Raw genomic sequence first — 20,539 nt, 5'->3', positions numbered from 1 at the left:
AGTTGAGGGCAAACAAGCAAGTTCAGAGGTGGAAGGTTCATGGTCCCAAAATGCTTGTTCTACTGGAGAGATGAAAAGGCAAGTATGCACGGCCACAGCTATAGCTCGGTGATGACTTGGTGGCCAGCAGTGCATGCTTTAACCACAGGATAAGTGGGCTAGAATGGGTAGATACCAGTGGGTGGCCAATTTGAGGTAGGTAAAGCTGAACCATGCTTTGTGAACATTTAAGGTTTTGCTTTCCATCGCTCTCTATCTACAAATGAACACTCTCATTTGTTTCATCAGTTTAACCTACATTTAACACATAAGTGTCTATTTTAAAAAATTTTTTTTTCTCATTAAACTTTTTTAATGGGTCTCAAATTCTGTGACAGATTTTTGGTCAAGTTGTTTCCATTAAAAAGTACTGAGTTTAAAAACTAATAACTTAAAACTGCCACACACAAAACAAATGGTCCACAACACATTCTCCTTTCCTTCTGAAGGTTTTACGATGCATTGTTATCATTAACCAGTCTTTTGATATTAAACTTAAATGGCCAATTGAGACAAACTGTTCTGAGACCATTCTTCCACCACTGATTAAGACTGGGGTGGCAGATATTGGGGATAATATTCATTTAGCCTTCTGAGCTTTCTGGGCAGACTTGGTGACCTTGCCAGCTCCAGCTGCCTTCTTGTCCACTGCTTTGATAACACCCACAGCAACCGTCTGTCTCATGTCACAAACAGCAAAGCGGCCCAGAGGAGGACAGTCAGAGAAGCTCTCAACACACATGGGTTTGCCAGGAACCGTATCAACGATGGCAGCATCACCAGATTTCAAGAATTTGGGGCCATCTTCCAGGTTTTTCCCAGAACGACGATCAATCTTCTCCTTCAGCTCAGCAAACTTGCAGGCAATGTGAGCTGTGTGACAATCCAGCACAGGTGCACAGCCAGCACTGATTTGGCCTGGATGGTTCAAGATCATCACCTGAGCTGTGAAGCCAGCTGCTTCCATTGGTGGGTCATTTTTGCTCTCACCAGCCACATTGCCACGACGAACATCTTTGACAGACACGTTCTTGACATTGAAGCCCACATTGTCCCCAGGAAGGGCTTCACTCAAAGCTTCATGGTGCATTTCAACAAACTTCACTTCAGTTGTCACATTGACTGGAGCAAAGGTGACCACCAGGCCAGGTTTGAGAACACCTGTCTCCACTCGACCCACAGGGACAGTGCCAATACCACCAATTTTGTAGATGTCCTGGAGGGGCAAACGCAAGGGTTTGTCAGCTGGGCGAGTTGGTGGCAGGATGCAATCCAGAGCTTCAAGCAGTGTGGTTCCACTGGCACTGCCATCCTTACGGGTGACTCTCCATCTCTTGAACCACAGCATGTTAGCACTTGGCTCCAGGATGTTTTCACCATTCCAGCCAGAAACTGGCACAAATGCTGCTGTGTCGGGATTGTAGCCAATTTTCTTAGTGTAGGTGCTGACTTCCTTTACAATTTCCTCGTATCTCTTCCGGCTGTAGGGTGGCTCGGTGGAATCCATTTTGTTAACTCCAACAATTAGTTGTTTCACACCCAGAGTGTAGGCCAGAAGGGCATGCTCACGGGTCTGCCCATTCTTGGAAATACCTGCTTCAAATTCACCAACACCAGCAGCAACAATCAGGACAGCACAGTCAGCCTGGGATGTGCCTGTAATCATGTTTTTGATGAAGTCTCTGTGTCCTGGGGCATCAATGATGGTCACATAGTACTCGCTGGTCTCGAATTTCCATAGGGATATATCAATGGTGATGCCACGCTCGCGTTCAGCTTTCAGTTTGTCCAAGACCCAGGCATACTGGAAGGAGCCCTTCCCCATCTCGACAGCCTCCTTCTCGAACTTTTCAATAGTTCTCTTGTCGATCCCACAACATTTGTAGATCAGATGGCCAGTAGTGGTGGACTTCCCGGAATCTACGTGTCCGATGACAACGATGTTGATGTGCGTCTTCTCCTTTCCCATTTTTGCTTAGGTTTAGCGGTGGTTTTCACGACACCTCTATCCTGGCAGCAAACCCGTTGCGAAAAAGCCATAAGTGTCTATTTATTCTATGTATGTTTAACGTGTCCTATAGGTTAAAGATGTACTTACTATGTATTCTTAACATTTCTTATGAATTTCATCCATCCCATTGTTTTTCTTGTTCTTTAAAGCAGAGTCTAAAATTCTTTCTTAAAGCATACAGAAAACACTTACTCTGTTATGGATGAAGCACATTTCTGAGGTACAGGGCCATTAAACCACTTGCCTAAGATCCTCACATTTAGTGCATGGCAGAGACAGGGTTTCAAATATAGGAAATCTAGCTCTAGAGCCCACTTTTTAATCACCATCCTATCTTGATTCCTAAGTTGCCTGAGAAAACACAGCTAGCAAGTCTAACCGCAAGCCCAATGCTCTTTCCTGTAACTACTCTTCATGTATAAGTACCCTTGGGGCAGATCTGTCTTTTTCTTCTCTGCATTCTTATCACCAAGCATAGGAGGTGTTGATCAAGAGAATACCTCATGCTACATTTCTATTTTTGTTTTGGGTTAAGTTTAAATGGCCTGAGTGATTCCAATTTAACATTTAAGAAAATTTAATCTTTTGCATTTAAAGTTACACTGTCTTCCGTATCTGATTTTAAACTGAATTAACCTAAAGAGATCCAGTTGCTAGAAAGCAAAAGATAAGGATCCATGAACTGAGATCTAGCTCTGATTGTGAAATTGACCCGTTCAAAGAGATTAAGTTGTTTCTCTATGCTTCATTTTCTCCAGTAGGAAAATAGCCCTAGTAATTCTTATCCATCCCCTTCACCAGGAACTGTTACATCTACTATTTTTCCTATCACTAGCATGTCATTAAAAAAAATAATGGTTGGGAATTCCCTGGAGGTCCAGTGGTTAGGACTCCACGCTCTCACTGCTGAGGTCTCAAGTTCAATCCCTGGTCAGGGAACTAAGATACCACAAGCTGCGTGGCATGGCCATAAAAAACAAAAAGGTTTCTGCATTATGGATTAATAATTATAAAATATGTAACAAAATCTATCTATATATTCATAAAATTACTATACACATATTAACAAGATTAAAAAAAACAAATGTTTATAAGCTTTTAAAGTAACATTTTATGCCACATTTGGACATGCTTAACAATCTGCAATGTGCTAAGATTCTACAGTTTTTCTCGTCCACTTGACTTTTCTGAAAGAAAAAAAATTAACAGCCTTCTGGAGGAAGCTAAGATGAATTACATGTTCTTAAAATTATATATATATATATATATATATATATATACACACACACATACACACATTTTTTTCTCTAGGAAGTTGACAATAATCACAATGTATACAAAACCATTTAGAACTCAGCACAGAGGTTGTTTAACCCTGGCTGCCCATTAGAATTACATGGGAAACAAAAACAAAAAAAAACAAAAAAAACGATGCTCCAGCCCTATATCAAACCATTTAAGTCAGACTCTCTAGGAATGGAATGTGAGCAGCTGTATTTTTAAAAGCTCCCCAGACATTCTACTAAATACTTGACCAGCCCTCTTCAAAACTGTCAAGTCATCATAAACAAGAAAAGTCTGAGAAGCTGTCACAGACCAGAGGAGGCAAAGGAGACATTGATGACTAAATGTAATATGGTATCCAAAGTGGGATCCTGGAATAGAAAAAGGGTATTAGGGGAAAACTACGGAAATCTGAATAAATTGTGGAGTTAATAGTAATATACCAATGTAGGTTCCTTTGTTGTGACATATGTACTGTAGTAATGTTGTTAACAATGGGAAACTGGGTGAGGAGTAGATGGGAACTCTCTGTACTATCTTTGTAAATTTTCCATAAATCTAAATATATTCTAAAATAGTTTACTTAAAAAAAATCTATCTAATATGGAGCCAGGGTTGAGAATCACTTACATAGATTCCACTTACATTTTACCAGAAAACAAAAGGACCCTGTGAAATATCGAGCCCAAGTGCCAGTTCCAGCATGTACGGTCCTAAAGTCCTGACCCCTAGAAACAGTGGGCTGCTGCATTAGACCGGTTACATTTCTAGAGGCACCTCCAGGGAAACACAAATGGACTAATTGTAGTAAACGTAACTGGAATAATCACAATCCTGATAATTAATTGCTTCCAAGATACAAAAATTCAAGAATGACTGCTTAGTAAAGGAGAAAAAACTACTCACAACCCATTTTTTATTTTAGAAAGCTTTCATTTTGATATATATGAGACGTATATATATCTGGATTCAATATAATGTCTTCATTATGGTACCTTAGTGGTTTGAGAAAATTACGAGTGATTTATCTTTACTAAGAGCTGTTAGTTCGCTTCTTATCTGTAAAGGAGATTTAGAACTGATCAGAAAGTTCTTCAATATCGAGTTAACTTTTCCTCTCCCGCCTCTCTCACTGTGGTAGGAAGAAGGCAAGGAAAAAATATCCCCTAGTCCTCCATAATGAAGTCAACCTGGACTTAGCTTGGTCACACTTCTCTTTTCCTAACCATAAAAGATATTTGTCATCTGTGTAAATCTCTAGAGGAAAGTCAGAATTGTACCTGAAAAAAACCACTCTGCACAAGTAAACATTTGACAAACAACAAGTACGTGGAGATGGTGTTTCAAAACCTCCTTAAAGATTTTTTTTCCGTACATTATTTTGTTTGGCAAAAATGTCACCGATTTATAATCCAGAACCCCTAGGCATCGTGGAATTAACAAATGGTATTAACAGTTTGTAGTCATCTGGATTACAATCCAGCTCCCTAACTCCACGCCACACTAGGTTAATAATTTCTCTGAGCTCATCTCAGTTTCTTATCTGTAAAACGAACGGTTTGGACTAAGCAATCCTCAATGTACCTTTTCATTCGGACACCGAGATTGGGTGAGAGGGATTTAGAAAAACAGACTGGGAGTTTTAGGATTTAGGTCTTTGGGTTCTGGTGGGCGAGATGGTATTGGAGAAACTGTTCTCATGTTTGTGTTTCTAAAGTCGGAGGGATAAGTGATAGGGGTAAGAACGCCTGAAGAGTAAGAGTATGACAACGACCGGCCGTACGGTCAACTCTCGGGATTTTTCTGGGACTGGCAGAGTAAGCGGAGAGTTCGGTTGCCAGGCAACCGGTCCTCCTCTGGGTGGACCCCAGTTGCAGGTGTCTAAGTCACTGCCTCTTACTTTAGCCACGGTTCCTTCTTCTAGAAAATTAATGAAATATGTAGTCTTTAAAAGTATATGATTTTTAAAGCCAAGGTTTGGCAGTCCTATAGCTGAGTTCTACTCGAGGTGGGTTTTCTTTTTCCTATTCTCAGGCGCGACGCGGGGCGCCTCTCTGGCAAGGCCCCTGCCCCCGCGCGTTGCCGGGCAGGGCTGGACGCCGCCTGCTCCTCGCCCCCCGCCCTCCCTGAGCCGGGCCCTGGTCTTTCTCGGAGCCGCCATGGGCTCGGAGATGGATCCGCTGCTCCTGGCCTGGAGCTATTTTAGGCGCAGGAAGTTCCAGCTCTGCGCCGATCTGTGCACGCAGATGCTGGAGAAGTCCCCTTATGACCAGGTACAGGCCGGACCCCGTCAGCCCTGTGGATCCCGGCAATAAGGCTGAGGGCTCTGGGGGATTCCCAGGTCCCCGGGAGGGGTCTCCAGGGAAGAAGGCGCAGGGCGAGGTTGACCTTGTGGTCAGCACAGGCACCTGGAGCGAGACCCCCTGGAGCCTTGGCCGGTGGGTCCTTGCCCGCAGGACCCACGAGTGCTGTGCCACGACCGCCCCCTCCTCAAACTTCAGCAGACCCTTTCCTTCAAACGTCGCTTAAAGGAACAATTTGGTGAAGAACTTTGTTAGTTCCTTTTTACTTGCATGTGGATGGGCTCTTAAGCTCGCTGCACGTACGGTATTGATTTCTAAAATGATTATGTATAAACATAAAGATCTGTAACTTCCCACTCCCTGTTGAAATAGCTGCCTTTTTTTCTTTTGATAAAACGTGTAATCCTTCTGGTTCATCTTAAGACTGTTGTCCAAGAGTGGGGAACCTTTGATGCTGGGGCTTGAGTGCAACTTGAGGCAAATAATGCAAATTAGAGGAATGAGAATCTAGGAGAGGATAAGATACATTCATTATTAGGAGGGAGGGATGGGAAAAAAGTTCCTGTAAAAGAAGGAAAGGTGGCATTGATTATAGTAGTTTATTTAGGGTTTCTTAAATAAAGTATAATATTAAATAAAGTGAGTGAAAAGGCTTTTATGCTAGGTATAAGAGAGGTACAACTCTGGGGGTCAGGTAGTTCCTGGAAGAGACAAAAAAGGAGAAAAAGGGAGAGCAGAACTCTGGTAGTTTGTGAGTATGTCTATTAAATGCAGAACGTACCCATGTAGTTATAGTTTCCCAGCTTTTCTTCTAGTGGTGTTGCCTCGGAGATGTTAGAAAAAAAAAGGAAAATTGAGGGGGAGTTCCGTAAACTGAGGCGTGAAAACTGTCACTAGGCTCTGCCTTAGTGCCCAGCAAATGGATTGACGATAACCTATTAAAGTGAATCTTTTGGCCTTCAGATAGATAGCACATCTCCCACAGAGCAATCTGTTTTAGTAGGAATGCTAAACTAGGTTGTGCTTGTGTTAGGTCACATTGGTTAATAGGACTGCATTTCCATAGACAAGCACGCTTCCAGATATGTTTCCTGGCATTGTAGTCCCACAAATGCTGCTTAAAAAAAAAAAAAAAGGATTTCACCCTTAAATATGTTTGGGAACCATGACAAAATATGGACCCCTTTACATCTGTACAACCAAAGTTTGTTACAAACTAGTGATGTACCAGACATTGTTCTATTTTTCCATTGAGTTAGGATAGTTTCCATTCTGTGTTCCAAAGAACAACAGTCCCAAGAGTGCTCAGTGAAAGAAAGTTTCCTCATTAAATGCATTTGGGAAATGTATATTCCCTACTTAGAGATTCGTACTAAAGGTTCTGAGGAGTTCTGCAGAAAGAAACTTTGCCTAATTTTGATGAATACAGTAGTTCTGAAACTTATTTGATCACTGATTCCTTTTTTGGCAGTGGGCGAGGCTCAGATATCTTTGTTGTTATCATCCTAGGGAGATGTTGTCACATTAGGAAATGTGTTATAGGCAAAGCAGCAGTGTTTTTATTAATGGTTAAGACCTTATCATCTTTTTTAAACCATTTTTAACCATTGAAGTATAGTTAATTTACAATGTTGTATTAGTTTCAGGTGTACAGCGAAGCAATTCAGTTATACATACATATATTCTTTTTCAGGTTTCTATTATAGGTTATTACAAGATATTGAATATAGTTCCCTGTGCTATACAGTAGGTCCTTGTTGGTTATCTATTTTATATATAGTAGTGTGTATATGTTAATCCCAAACTGCTAATCTGTCCACCACCACCACCCCCCGCACCCTGCTATCCCCTTTGGTAACCATAGTTTGTTTTCCGTGTCTCTAATCTTAATGATGTAATCATAGTGACATTCAGTACTGCAATTCAGGTTTAGTTTGTGCTAGACACTGTGATCAGGACTTTACAGTGTTCAATGACCTTTTATTGAGTGCTTACTACTTGCCAGGGATATATTCTATAAATTATGTGTATTTCTTTGCTTAGAATAACCTTGCAAAGTATGTAACAAAGATAATAGATAACATTTATTGAGTATTTACTCTGTGTCAGGCTTGATTCAGAGGGTTTTATATGTTATCTCATTTAATCCTCAGCTATTTTAGGAAGTTGGTACTATTTCCCCCATTTTACAGATAGAGCACACTGAGGCACATGGTGAAGTAATTTGTCCAAAGGTACAAAGCTGGTAAGCCCATTCCCTTTGTCTATCCTGTGCTGCTTCTTTGGTGCTTATGTAGCCTAATTTTTCAAAACTCTGTGTTTCTGAACTTTTTCCAGTACATTTTCCCATGTGCTGTTCCTTTTTCAAGATTTTTAGCTAAATGGGAATTTGACATATCTGTGTACTTGGATTAAAGGCTCTGAGAAGTCCTGAAGGAAGGTAACCTGCCTAATTTTGATTAAGACAGTATTCTGAAACTTACTCGACCACTGACTGATTCCTTTTTTGGGGGAGAGGTACAAATTTATCCTGGGGAGATGTTGTCACTTTGGGAACTGCATAGGCAAAGCATCAGCGTTTCTATTAATGGTTAAGAAGGAGCTGTAGCGGAGATCTTGACCCCTTTCCTTGTACCTAGGGAGAACAGGGTGAACAAATTAAGAACTTCATTTAAAGTCTCCAAAATTAACAGCTAAACAAGGTAGTAACTTGGATCTTTTTATTTGGCCTCTTATATAGTTCCCTTTAGGCCTTGCTGGCCCTCTTGGAAAATTAAGACTTGTTACAGGGAATGGTTAGTGGATCTGACTTTGAGAATGGTGGTGAAGAATAAAAGATACAGGATCATACTGGGAAATATTGCTGTTGTCATTGGTTAACCATCTGACATGGTTAAGATCATTATGGCAACAGATCTTGTTAAGTCCTGGCCTCTTCTACTGTCCTATTTATTGTGGATTTGAAATAATACTTCGTAATGTGATACATAATTAATTTTAATATCCTAGAAATGTTTTTTTTAAATGTAATTCTTTGTTACTGTTTTATTGTTATAAGCAGGGGTTGATATGTTTAGCTCCTACAAGTATCAAAGGCTGCCGAGGAGAATCTACCAGATCTAGAAGAAATTTATGACATTTTTTCCCTTTCTAATCCTTCTTATTTGTTATGCTGAGATAGTTTATTTAAGGAGGAGCTATATATATTGTCAGAATGACGAGTAGCACTTCACCAGGAACATAAGTTTTGGTTTTGTTTTGTTTTGTTTTTTGCGGTACGCGGGCCTCTCACTTTTGTGGCCTCTCCCGTTGCAGAGCACAGGCTCCCGATGCGCAGGCTCAGCGGCCATGGCTCATGGGCCCAGCCTCTCCGCGGCATGTGGGATCTTCCTGGACTGAGGCATGAACCCGTGTCCCCTGTATTGGCAGGCGGACTCTCAACCACTGTGCCACCAGGGAAGCCCGGAACAGAAGTTTTAACTTGATGTTACCTTACCAAACCGGCCTTTGGATTCCTGGTTAGGGCCTCTGAAAAGTTTACATGGCTCACTCCTATTAGTTATTCTTTGATCCAGCCTTTAAACACTGCGCTTTTTCTCTGTATGCTTCTCTTAGCACCGATTTGTGCATTTTGTATCCAAGTGTTATTTCATTTTGGAAATATTTTCCATTATGATTTCCCCAAGCTTAAAGCAATCCTGCTTTTTTCTTAATTAATTAAAAAGAATTTAAATATTTATGTTAGAGTGCTGATGCATTTAATGAGGAGCTTCAGGAAGCTTTAGGAGGTTCCGTTCCTTTGATTAAAAGCTTGAAAATTCTCATTCTTTCTCTTAGAATATGAGTCCAGGATGGCAGATCTGTATGGAATGGCACAGAATCTGGCACACAGGTGCCATCATTATGTATTTTGCTGAATGAGTGCCTTGATCATATTCATATATGCATCTGGATGGTGTTATTTATGTGTGCCAACTTCCACTCTGTTTATGGAGATCACCCTAATTGCCTGGTGGTCTTTGCTTCTCCCTGCCCCCCATCCTAATTCTCAGCACCATAGGTTCTTATATGTATTCACCTTTTCATACACATGTAATTGCATTATGGACATTCTTAATTCATTTCTTATCTCGAGGGTCAGTTTTTTTTTTTTTAAATCAATTGAGCAAATTCTTCCTGGATCCCTCCAGGAGAGTGTTTCTGATAGTCATTATCATCATTGATATTTCTTCACAACGCTCTTGTTTCAGTGGAGGAAGTTAAATGGAGAGACTAGCAATCTATGAAAAGCTAACGGTAATGTGATCAGAGCAGAGGCAGATGACTCTCAGCCCCTGCGGTTTCCCTGGTTTATCTTCATGTACCCCTTTAGCCTCATGGGCTTTTTCTTTTGATGCTTCTACATTTTATAGTAGAATATTTTTCCTCTGCAGCTTCTTGAATTACCATTCCTGTGCCACGCAACTGATTTGATTACAAATGAGTGACTTTGAAGCAGTGCCTGGACACATGGAAGAGAAAGGAAATTAAAATATTTCTCCTGAGTGCCAAATGGATTCATTTTTGCTCTTGCTTTTTTTTTTCTAGAACAAAAATAGCTTTTGTTTTTTATGTTAATATTCACTTTGGGTTTTGCTTATTTTTCTCCCAGATGAGGAGAACCTCTCTAAAGTGATTTGCTGTTTGCTAATCTTTTTATAAGCTGGTCCAGGGAGCTTCAAAAAGACGTTTTGGTGGTGATACATTAACCTTTTGGAATGAAGCCCACCTCTAAGACTATTTCTTCTACGTTTAGTTCTCCTTTAAGAGATACCATTTTGGTATAGTATCATCAAAAATACTTAATTAGTGCCTTGTATTTCCTGTTAGGACATGTGGATTTTATTTAGTTTTGATTCTTGCCAAAGTCAGAGTAGTCAGGTTGGCTGGAGAGGTATGATATACTATGGACCAGCTTGTTTCCTTAGCGTTACACAATTTTATTTGGATACGGGAGGACTGAAGGGTAGGTTGAAGGTAATAACATGATGTTTGGGAAGGGTTCCTGAAAAAGATGGATTCTGAACTGCTTTTCCCAGATGCAGAATGGTGTGAAACAGAGGGCAGGGTCTATAAGCATGAAGGACATTAAAGTTCTGATCAGTTAAGAATAAAGAAGGGGGGCTTCCCTGGTGGCGCAGTGGTTGAGAGTCTGCCTGCCGATGCAGGGCACACGGGTTCGTGCCCCGGTCCGGGAGGATCCCACATGCCGCGGAGCGGCTGGGCCCGTGAGCCATGGCCGCTGAGCCTGCGCGTCCGGAGCCTGTGCTCCGCGGCGGGAGAGGCCACAGCAGTGAGAGGCCCGCGTATTGCAAAAAAAAAAAGAATAAAGAAGGATGACTGGTTAATTCATCATCGTAGTTTCCCCATTTGACAAAAGACAGTAGGAACAATCAATTCATAGAGAAGTGCTATCTTTTTTCAAAGTTTTCTCTAAATCGTGACTAGAAAAGTGGTTAAAAGTTAAAAGACATAAAAGAGAGAAATGCAAAATGGCCTTCCATGCAGCAACATGACCTAGAGGGAATGCTTGCTTTTACGGCTCATGTCGGTCATCCTGATTAGTTGCTTAATCTGATTACTGTTCTTTGTGTTCCATATGTCAGATTCATGGCTTTAAAAGCAGCCCCGATTTTAGCTCCAGTATAATTCAACAGTTCATAAAACATAGAGGTAGTCGTTGATTTTTTTTTAAAGTTAATATACTTTTCTTAATGAGGTAGATTTCTGATAGATTTTTAAATTGTTAAAATCTGTGATTCTGGGAGTGGGAGGGTTAGCTGTTTATCAGAATGGGGGTAATTCACATTTTTCTTGCCACCCGCAATCTCTGCTTATAATGAGAGAGAAGGGGGTTATTACTGTCAATGGTTTGAAGGTGGAGAAAAGGCTGAAAGCCACTGGCTTAGATGAAAGGTCGAGAAGCAGGGGTCCCCAATGAGCTGTATGTTAGTAGTTGGTTGAGACAATGATCTGGTGATCCAAGCCAAATAAACATCTTTCTGTATGATTATCTAATTTATTTCCTCATTGGGGCCATGGAGACTTATAACCAGGCATTCTTTTGATTCTGTACTCTGCAGAGCAGTTCACGTTGCTGAATTTTAAAGATTACATTCCCACTTGGCTCCTTGGTCACTAGATTTCCCTAAACCTTCTGAAATCCATTCATTTCTCTGTTCTCTTACATTCTTTTCCTTCCTGTTTTTGCTAAATTCTGAATAATGACTCTGTAGTTTAAGAGCAGAGTTGGGCAGCCTCATTACCCAGAGTAAGTATTGGTGGCAATTTGGAAGTTGCATTCAGAATCATCTGGAGATTTAATTCCCTAAAGTAATAGCAACAAGCTAAGAGAAAGCTATACCCTAGGGAGGAAGGAAGGAAGCAAACTACTGTGAATTGAAGTTTATGCTCGTGAGTTTTTGCTGGTTCTAGGCAGTGCCACTGTACTTTCCCTGTCTTCTTACTTTCACAGAGATTCAAAGGGAAGTTTTAATTTGATGTGCCGTAACTGGGAGTCAGTTCTGAGTTCTGAAAAAGGAAGTAATAGAGAGTTGGGTGCTTTTCTGTTCATTATGTACATGTATTTATAAAGAAATTCTGTGTGGTTAATACTTCTTGTTGAAAGTACTACCACCTTATACTTCATGAACTACTGTGGTATAAGAACTCTGAAAATTATGAAATAATCTTCAAGGTTTTATTTTTAAAGCTATCCTATAAAGTAGGCACTATTGCTCTAATTTGAGAGGAGGACTGGGTAATGGAGGTTGTTCAAGGTCATGCAGCTAAGTGGCTCCCTGAGGATCAAGCCCAGGTTTTCTGACTCTAGGCCTGGGCCTGATGCTTTCTACTCAAACTATGCTGATAATACCCATGGAAATAATTTGCTAGACCAAGTGAACCTAACTTGTGGTTTCCTGTGTATGTGGATTAATTTAAATCATAAAAACTATAATTGAGAGAGACCCAGATGAAGGTCTTAGTGATTTAAAAATTAAATCACTAAATTTGGGCTTCCCTGGTGGCGCAGTGGTTGAGAGTCCGCCTGCCGATGCAGGGGATTCGGGTTCGTGCCCCGGTCCGGGAAGATCCCACATGCCATGGAGCGGCTGGGCCCGTGAGCCCTGGCCGCTGAGCCTGCGTGTCCGGAGCCTGTGCTCCGCAACGGGAGAGGCCACAACAGTGAGAGGCCCGCGTACCGCAAAAAAACAAAACAAAACAAAATCACTAAATTTGCCCTGTCTCTAAATTAACGTATCCTGACTCTTTCCTCCATCGTTCTGCTGCTCCTGGTGGATCTCCAGACCAGCCATACCTGGCCTTGGTCTTCCCACACTCTACAGTAGCCTGCGTTCCGGCCTTGCTATGGTCTCATATGTAAAGCAAAGTGCGTGCTCTTGACTGAGAGTGTCTAGGTTCAAATACTGCCTGCACACTTTGACCTCAGAGTTATCCGTAAAATGGCCATGATAACATACCTACCTCAAAGGGTTGTTGTGAGGGTTAAGTTCATTAACACATGCTAAGTGATCAAAAAAGTGAGCTGCTATTATCTCTAGTTAGCTAGAGATATTTGCAGATGGGATTCTGTCATATTTTTCGGAAAGGATTGTTGGTAATCTGGAGAGCATCTGTGAGGAGTGTCCAGTGAAATTGATGATAAAATGATGTTGAATATAGTTCATAGATCATTGGTACACACTCATTTCCAGAATAATCTCTCTTTTTACCCTGACTTCCTTATCTCTCATGTTCTGCTTTTCTGTCCTCCATCTAAGTCATCTGTGATTGGTCCATGCTTGAGTATGGCATTTAACACATTGTACTGTAATTTATTTAATTATGTGCCTTCCCACATAGAATGTTTTCAGTGCCTCTTGGGGTTCCAGGGATGCCAAGAGAATGTTGTGGAATTAATGTATTCTCTGCCGACTCGTGGTTAAGCCTTGCCTCCATCTTCCATCCGTACCACCTCACCGGTCTCTACACCTTTCCATCCTCTCCCTTCTCATTTCCTTCTCATTTCACATCAGGTCCCTAATGTTCTTTACCTGCCTGGTAAGTCGTAAGTGCAATCCTGCGGGGCAGGATGAGACACAGAGAGCATGAAGGCATTCGTTGGTGAACAGAGCGCCCTGAGGCTGAGCTGCCGGGGTCAGTTTGGGCCACTGGAGGAATCTCCCTGCAGACTAACAAGCGTCCAGCATTTACTTACTCTCCGTGGCTCTGTCTCCTTTCACTGTTTTCCTTTTCAAACGCTGTCTACAATCACCTCTGGTAAACTTTTTTACCTGTTTCTATATGGAACTTATCTTGTATCTCTCCTACACTTTACCCTTCAATCCTGCCTTATGTATCCAACTCATTTTTTTTAATCTCCAAGGTGGACTGGCAAGAAAGAGCTCTAGCTTCTTTGTGTGACCTTGAGCAAATTACATGACATCCCTGAATTTGTTTACTGATCTGTAAAATGGATAATAACACTTACCTGCCTCCCTGAAATGGTTGTTGTGGGACTCAGATGAGATAATGGGGGGTCATTTAGACACATATACAAATAAATAGAAGAAAGAATAGAAGGGGTTATTTCTTCTGCCATCTCATTGCCTGTATCAGTGTATTTCTCTAAATATGGATTGTGGGATCTAGGAAGTCTATTCTTTTTCCAGCTCTTTCTTCTGCACGCTGGCATTGAAAACCTCCAATTGCTGTGTCTTCTTAGTTGCTGTTTTGTGTTCTGTTCAGCTGATTGCCAAGTATTCTCTAACTCCCACGCCCTAGGACTCTCACTTTCTAGCTTAGTTTAGCCTTTTCCTCTCTTGTTGCTACTGTGTGTCATGTGAAATTGCTTATCCTTGCTTGGTGACCAGATGGTTTACACATTGCTTGCACACATAATATATTCTTTAAAAAATATTTCGGGTATTCTTTTTGGATTTTAGAGCTGTAGAAAGCAAGGAAAGCAAGGATTTTTTTTTCTTTCCTTTTAGTAGCTTTCCCAGTAAAACATGCTGCAGATTGAGTGTTCAGAGACTGCTGACTGTAGATGTGAAAGTGTAGATCTTTTATAAATAAATTTGTTATAAATCTGTGTTTTTAACCAATGCATTTCTATTTAATTTTGGACAGAAAAAAACCCTGAGTTTATCAGCACCTGACCTTGATATATATTATATAGTCTATTTACAAAAATTTCTCGGAAGACATTGCAGTCAGAATTAATTTCTTATCTTTAGCCACTGATCCCATTATGTTTATGGGGAATAGAAGGGTTTATAGTATGTGGATTTTCCTCCTCCTCCTCAAGGGATTAAAGTCTGAATGCTCTAACCACCATGAACTTGTTTTTGAATATAAAAATAGCTTCCTTGGTATAGTTGTAAAATTATTTTTAATTCCTGAGATACTGTGAATTCATTAAATATGTAAAGATCTCTTCTCTGTGCTCTAAATGAGGTAACAGTAATTAGAATTTTCTGATCATAGAAAATTTAGCACTCTTCAGTGGATAGGGTGTTACTTGTACAGAACTTGTGAGGGCGCTTTTGGGGAAAGATTAAAGTTCATGTTTGGGTTTTTATTGAATGAGTTTGAGTCCACCTACAAATACTTGGTTGGTCATTAAGACTTTTAATTTTAGAAACTGTATTATCCTAAAAATGTTTACAACCTTCTTAATGCTTTCCAGGAACCAGATCCAGAATTGCCAGTGTCTCAGGTAAAGGTTTAGCTGCAACCTTTAGTTTAGAGAATAGTTTAATTACTATTGCTTAGTTGTTGCTATAGATTAGAAAATTTGCTGCCTATCTACTTGTGCTGTTATAAAATTAGCTATATCTACCAGTCATTCTGTAGATATAAACTATTATATTTCTAATACTTTGTGTCTATGGATGTAAAACTAGGGCACTCTACTCATTAAGACTTGTAGCTTAAATAGAAATGACCAATATTGACCTAGAGGATGAGAAAAATAAAGGCGGAGGCAAGGGGAGTCAGAGGCTTAGAAAGGGAGCCAAGATGTCAGGAGTGTCTGTGATGGATTGGATCATAGGTCTTGAGTAAAGAGTAGGCCGACTCTGCTTGGGAAGGTCTTGTTTTTAGAGAGAGGTGCCTGCCACTGTGAGGAAGAAAAGACTTGGCCAGACAGCCACATCTACCAAATGAACTTTGTTAGACATGAGAGGTGGCCAGAGAGACCTGCTAACTGCATGAGACAGTAGATGAGTGGAAAGGGAACCCAGGAAGAGAAGGTCTGGTTAGGGGGCCTCCTGGCCAGTGAAGCTTTTAGCCCAAGAGTGTTTCCAGTAAGTCTGGGAATAAGGAGAAGGGACGAGAGAGATGTAAATCAGAGAACTTAAATATTGTCAGGGATTTGCCCTGCCAAGCAAGAGTGAATTTTAAGTGTTTTTTAGATAAATAAACAATTTGAACCTCATGGGGTTTACATGTGTAATTATCAAACCTTTTAGAAGAAAGTAGTATACAAAATACTCTGATGGAGGCCTGTGCAGTTTCAAACAAACATGGTAAATAGGTTAAAATGTAGTACTCTGTTCTTTAAAAGGATGACATTTGTCATTGGAATGTTCATAATCATGATTTCCAAATTGATAGAGGGTGGAAAACTATTTTTTGTATAATACATGTACAAGTCATAAGAATCACCTAAGGTATAAAGAGAGTAAATAATGTGCCTTTTGTTTTCAGTAATTTTGGAAGATTTTGATTAAAGTTAAAATTAAATTGAAACATCAATAATTTGCATTGTTGGTATGGTTTGAAAACTTTCAATGGTATTTGAAAGCTTCAGACCAGCACAGGGACTTCATGAAGGACCTGTATTTGACATGTCCTGCTCTGTTACTATAGACTTAATTGGATAGTGATCTAAAAGAATCAGAAGGGAACAAGGCTGACTGGATTCTTTTGAGCTCACTATTCACACTTTTTGCCTTTCCTCTTTTGCAGGTTTTTATCACTTCAAAATAAACGAGGCTTTACAATAGCAATTCAACATTTTGTGCCTAAATTTTCATTTTCATAGAGTAGGCAGAGTGTCACATGTTACTGATTCTCATGATGTCTAAATCAGGTTAGACAGACTGTTCTTTTGGTAGCTTTATTCTAAGAATAACTTAGTAAAATTGTTTCTTACCTGTCTTAAAAGGCTTTACATAGCCTTGCATTCTGTATTAAGAGGAACAAAACAGTGTAAACCTGCTTTACTCAGTCAGTAGAGTTTTAACCTTTTAATTTGTCTATTTTTATCACTAAAATTGGATTACCCTCACAGAAGGTAGTACAGGGAAGTCAGTATTTTCCTGATGTTAGCTGGTAGATAGTTGCCTCAAGAGTAATGTCCTATATATAGACTAACTAAGCAGGTAAATGAGATGGGATTATGTTTCGCAGATAAAAAAGGAAATAATTGATGTGATGATTACTCATTTACATTGGGAGGATCTATGCTTTTCCCTTAAAAAAAATTCCTAAGCATCTATTATTTTTATCGATTTTACAGGACTTCCAATACGTAGGTATTCAAATTTATCTACATAAACTGCATGACCCTGTCATTTATTAACAACTTAAGTATTTCTGATAAAAACCAGTTTATAGTTTTATTCAGATTCAAGTGGCTGTGTAGGGTTACCAATTTGCTTTGTTATGCATTTTATTTTATTTTTAAAAAATTTTATTGGAGTGTAGTTGATTTACAATATTGTATGCATTTGATTTTAATCACTGATTAGTTTTGAACTTAAAAAAAATTTAAACAGGCAGAGGAATTTAGGGCTGTAAAACATGCTTGGCTTGCCTCCAAAATAAAATGTTTTCATTAAAATTCCGAGGATTGTTCCTGTTGCCCAGAGCAGTTCTTTGAATACAATCTGATGTTTAATCAAGCAGTGATACATGATTTTCAAGGTTATTTTTTGTTAGGATAGAAGGAGGAAAGTCAGGAAAATTAATATTCTCAAATACTGATGAAATTTAAAATTAAGTAATGGTGCAAGTAGGTCTTAAAATATCAGAAATTCACCTCATTATTTCTACTTCTTAATAATGAGGTTTTAGAAACTGAAACAAATATAGATTTACCTTTTTGAAAAAGTGAATTCTTATGGAATAAAATTTTTAAAAAAAGATCTTCCTATTTGGCTTCTGAAGCATATATTCATTTGGTTGGGAGGGAATAGTGGATTTACATTCCTATGTTTTGCTTAGCCTGATGTAAAATAATTTGCACCTTCTTAATATTTGAGGGGTTAGTAGAAGGATAGAAGTCAAGAAGCATGATGGATTGGACTATGAGATAACAGAATGGGTATGAAAATAGTTTAAAAAATATGTGCATGGATAATTAATATCCAACTGTATAAATGATACTGTAATAATAAAAACTTGACTTTTAGAGAGTCAATTTAACTAGGACTCCAAATCATACTCCTGAAGCTTTATTAACTCCTCATCATGGCATACGGGTGGCATACAGGATCCCTCACTGGCCCGTGCCTTTTTCTCCAGCTTCTTCTCAAGCAGCTTCTCCTCAGCTGAACCTGATTCTTCTACCACAGTCTTGTTTCTCCATGTGAGCCCTCAAGCTGGCCTTCCTTTGCCCTATGCGCTCTACCTGGCACGCACTCTCCTGTCTTGGCCGTGGGACAAACTCTCCTCCTTTACCTTTCCTTCCACCCCAAGGCAACTGCGTGCCTTTCTTTGTCCTTCTATAGCATGTTCCAGGTTTTCGTTTTTACACTTTCCCTATAACACTGAAATTCTTATGAGCTAGAACTTGGGCTGTGACTTATTCATCTCTGTTCCCAGGACCCGGCATGCAGTAGGTGCTCCCTGGGAATATGGGAATGAACTAGTGAAGCCCACATCCTGTTTTACTGTGTGAACAGAGAATGCTGCCGTCCTTCCTCCTGTCCAGCAGAGGTGCTCAGCAAAGAATATGCCCTTTTGAAAAATTAAAGCCATCAGATACTTGCAGGGCAATAGGAACTGTGAGGACTTAAATCAGGATTACTTATTTCCATCTTTAAAGTTAAATTAAACTGTTAGTCCAAGCCAGTGATGAGTGACGACTTCCTTGACCCCTGAGAATAGCTGTATCAATCTGGCAACTTTCCTAGTCTTTGGTGGCTCCCACAGTTAGATGCAGTTCCAATTGGAACTGACTTTTTAAACAAACAAATTAGTTCTTTGGGTCCATATTCTTCTCATTCAATTGGGTTAAATTTACACATAACGTTTGAAATATTTTATTCTAAGTTATCTGTTAAGAATCCAGTAAACCTCAACCAGAAAAGTATAAGACAAAACCCCAATAATCTAATCAAATGTAATTTCACTTGAGGAACCTAAATATATTGTGAAGACAGCCTTCTTTTTTTTTTTCCCCCTGTGGTAGGCTGTCTCTTGTGATGACAAGCTCTGTGGACAGCTGCTATTATATATATCTTTTTTTTCATTTCAACATTATTTTTTTAATTTATTTTTTTATACAGCAGGTTCTTATTAGTTATCCATTTTATACACATTAGTTGTATAAATGTCAATCCCAGTCTCCCAATTCATCCCACCACCACCCTTCCCCTCCCCCCACCCCCCCCCCCCCACTTTCCCCCCTTGGTGTCCATACGTTTGTTCTCTACATCTGTGTCTCCATTTCTGCCCTGCACATTCAATCCCCTCTTGGCATCTGCTTCTGGGAGGACCTGGACTCACACAGGGGAGATAATACCTCATGGTGAGGACCAAAGGCAACAATGTAATTTCCTTTTGTTCCCATTAAAAGGAAAGCATGAAGACTTTTAAAAATTCTTTTTCTTTAAAAATTTTTAAAAATATACATTCCAATTACTTTAGCCCACAAAAGGATCTCTGCCTTCTAATTCTTGTAAAACCATTTTCCATGTAGCTCATTTGTCACATATCATGCATTGCTTTGCCTTGTTATTTAATCCAGTAGGTGATACGTTCAGGAAAATTAGGATCCATGTCTTTATCTTCTCGCATTTCCTTCTCAGAACCTAGCCCAGTGCTACATAAGTAGGAGGTGCTCAATAAATACATGCTGATGCTTCAGTGCATCTCGATATCCTTATGTGAGGACTCTCTGGTCCTCTTGTAGCCTCCATCTGTTCCTCCCTCAGTCCCTTGCCTTCATGCAGCATGCTTCACAGACAGATTCCTAGTATGATGAGGCCTAACCCCTTTCCAGATTTCCCTTGCTGCTGCTCCCCCTGTAGTATAGAGTCGGTCCTATACTGCTGCCTCAAGGGTTGCCTTCTCCCCAAATCTGCCACAGGACACCAAGCTTTATTGCTCTCTGCTTCTATTGAAGCAGAACGGTAAACTTTTCTGATAAAGCAGTTTTAAATATTTCACAAGGTATTTAATCGTGCACACCTTTACGTCTGATTTCTCAGGGTAAAGCAAAGCTGATGAGATATTTTCTAGGTTCCTTAATTACCTTTCCATTTTTTCCCCCACTTTCTAGCAGGTTTACTAGCTGATCTACTGGCTAGATCACAAAGCAACCAAGATTGTGTTGATTAGTTATTGGGAAGTGGGAAAAATTAATCCTAGTTCAAGTTAACATTTTTGGAATACCTATTGTGTACACAAACCATAGGTGTGATGGAAAATTCAAAAGTGAACAAGGTAAAAAAGCTTGTGTTCTGGGGGAAGGGAGGGCAAACATATGCCCAAATAATTATAGTGTTGGTTGAATATAGTGAGTACATAATAATAGAAGTATAAAAGAAAGTGCTTTCTAAGAAAGGCAAGAGGGAAGTAGGTTCAGAGTTAAACTATCAGGGAAGTCTTCACAAAGGACTTGGCCCTG

The 20,539-nt window shown here is 39.9% G+C and overlaps 2 protein-coding genes across 2 annotated transcripts in view; one reads left to right on the top strand and one right to left on the bottom strand.

Moving 5' to 3' along the window:
* Positions 1-328: 328 nt before the first annotated feature.
* LOC309957938 (elongation factor 1-alpha 1-like) lies at positions 329-2,058 on the bottom strand. The gene has a single exon (XM_082833492.1). It carries the CDS (start codon positions 2,006-2,008, stop codon positions 620-622), a length of 1,389 nt encoding a protein of 462 aa, XP_082689618.1. The 5' UTR covers positions 2,009-2,058; the 3' UTR covers positions 329-619.
* A 3,429-nt stretch (positions 2,059-5,487) lies between these two features.
* TTC8 (tetratricopeptide repeat domain 8) overlaps positions 5,488-20,539 on the top strand; it is a 51,393-nt gene continuing 36,341 nt past the window's right edge. Inside the window, exon 1 of the mRNA XM_082834700.1 lies at positions 5,488-5,607. Coding sequence (XP_082690826.1) covers positions 5,494-5,607 — 114 coding nt within the window. The 5' untranslated portion in view covers positions 5,488-5,493. The remainder of the gene's footprint in view (positions 5,608-20,539) is intronic.

This window comes from Leucopleurus acutus (genome assembly GCF_964270905.1).
Source record: "Leucopleurus acutus genome assembly, chromosome: 1".
In the NCBI taxonomy this organism is placed as follows: Eukaryota; Metazoa; Chordata; class Mammalia; order Artiodactyla; family Delphinidae; genus Leucopleurus; species Leucopleurus acutus.
The sequence above is the reverse complement of the archived record's forward strand: the minus strand, read 5'-3'. Positions and strand labels throughout refer to the sequence as shown.

Excerpts from the sequence above, each read along its gene's own strand:
- LOC309957938 (XM_082833492.1), bottom strand. The coding sequence starts at position 2,008 with ATGGGAAAGGAGAAGACGCACATCAACATCGTTGTCATCGGACACGTA.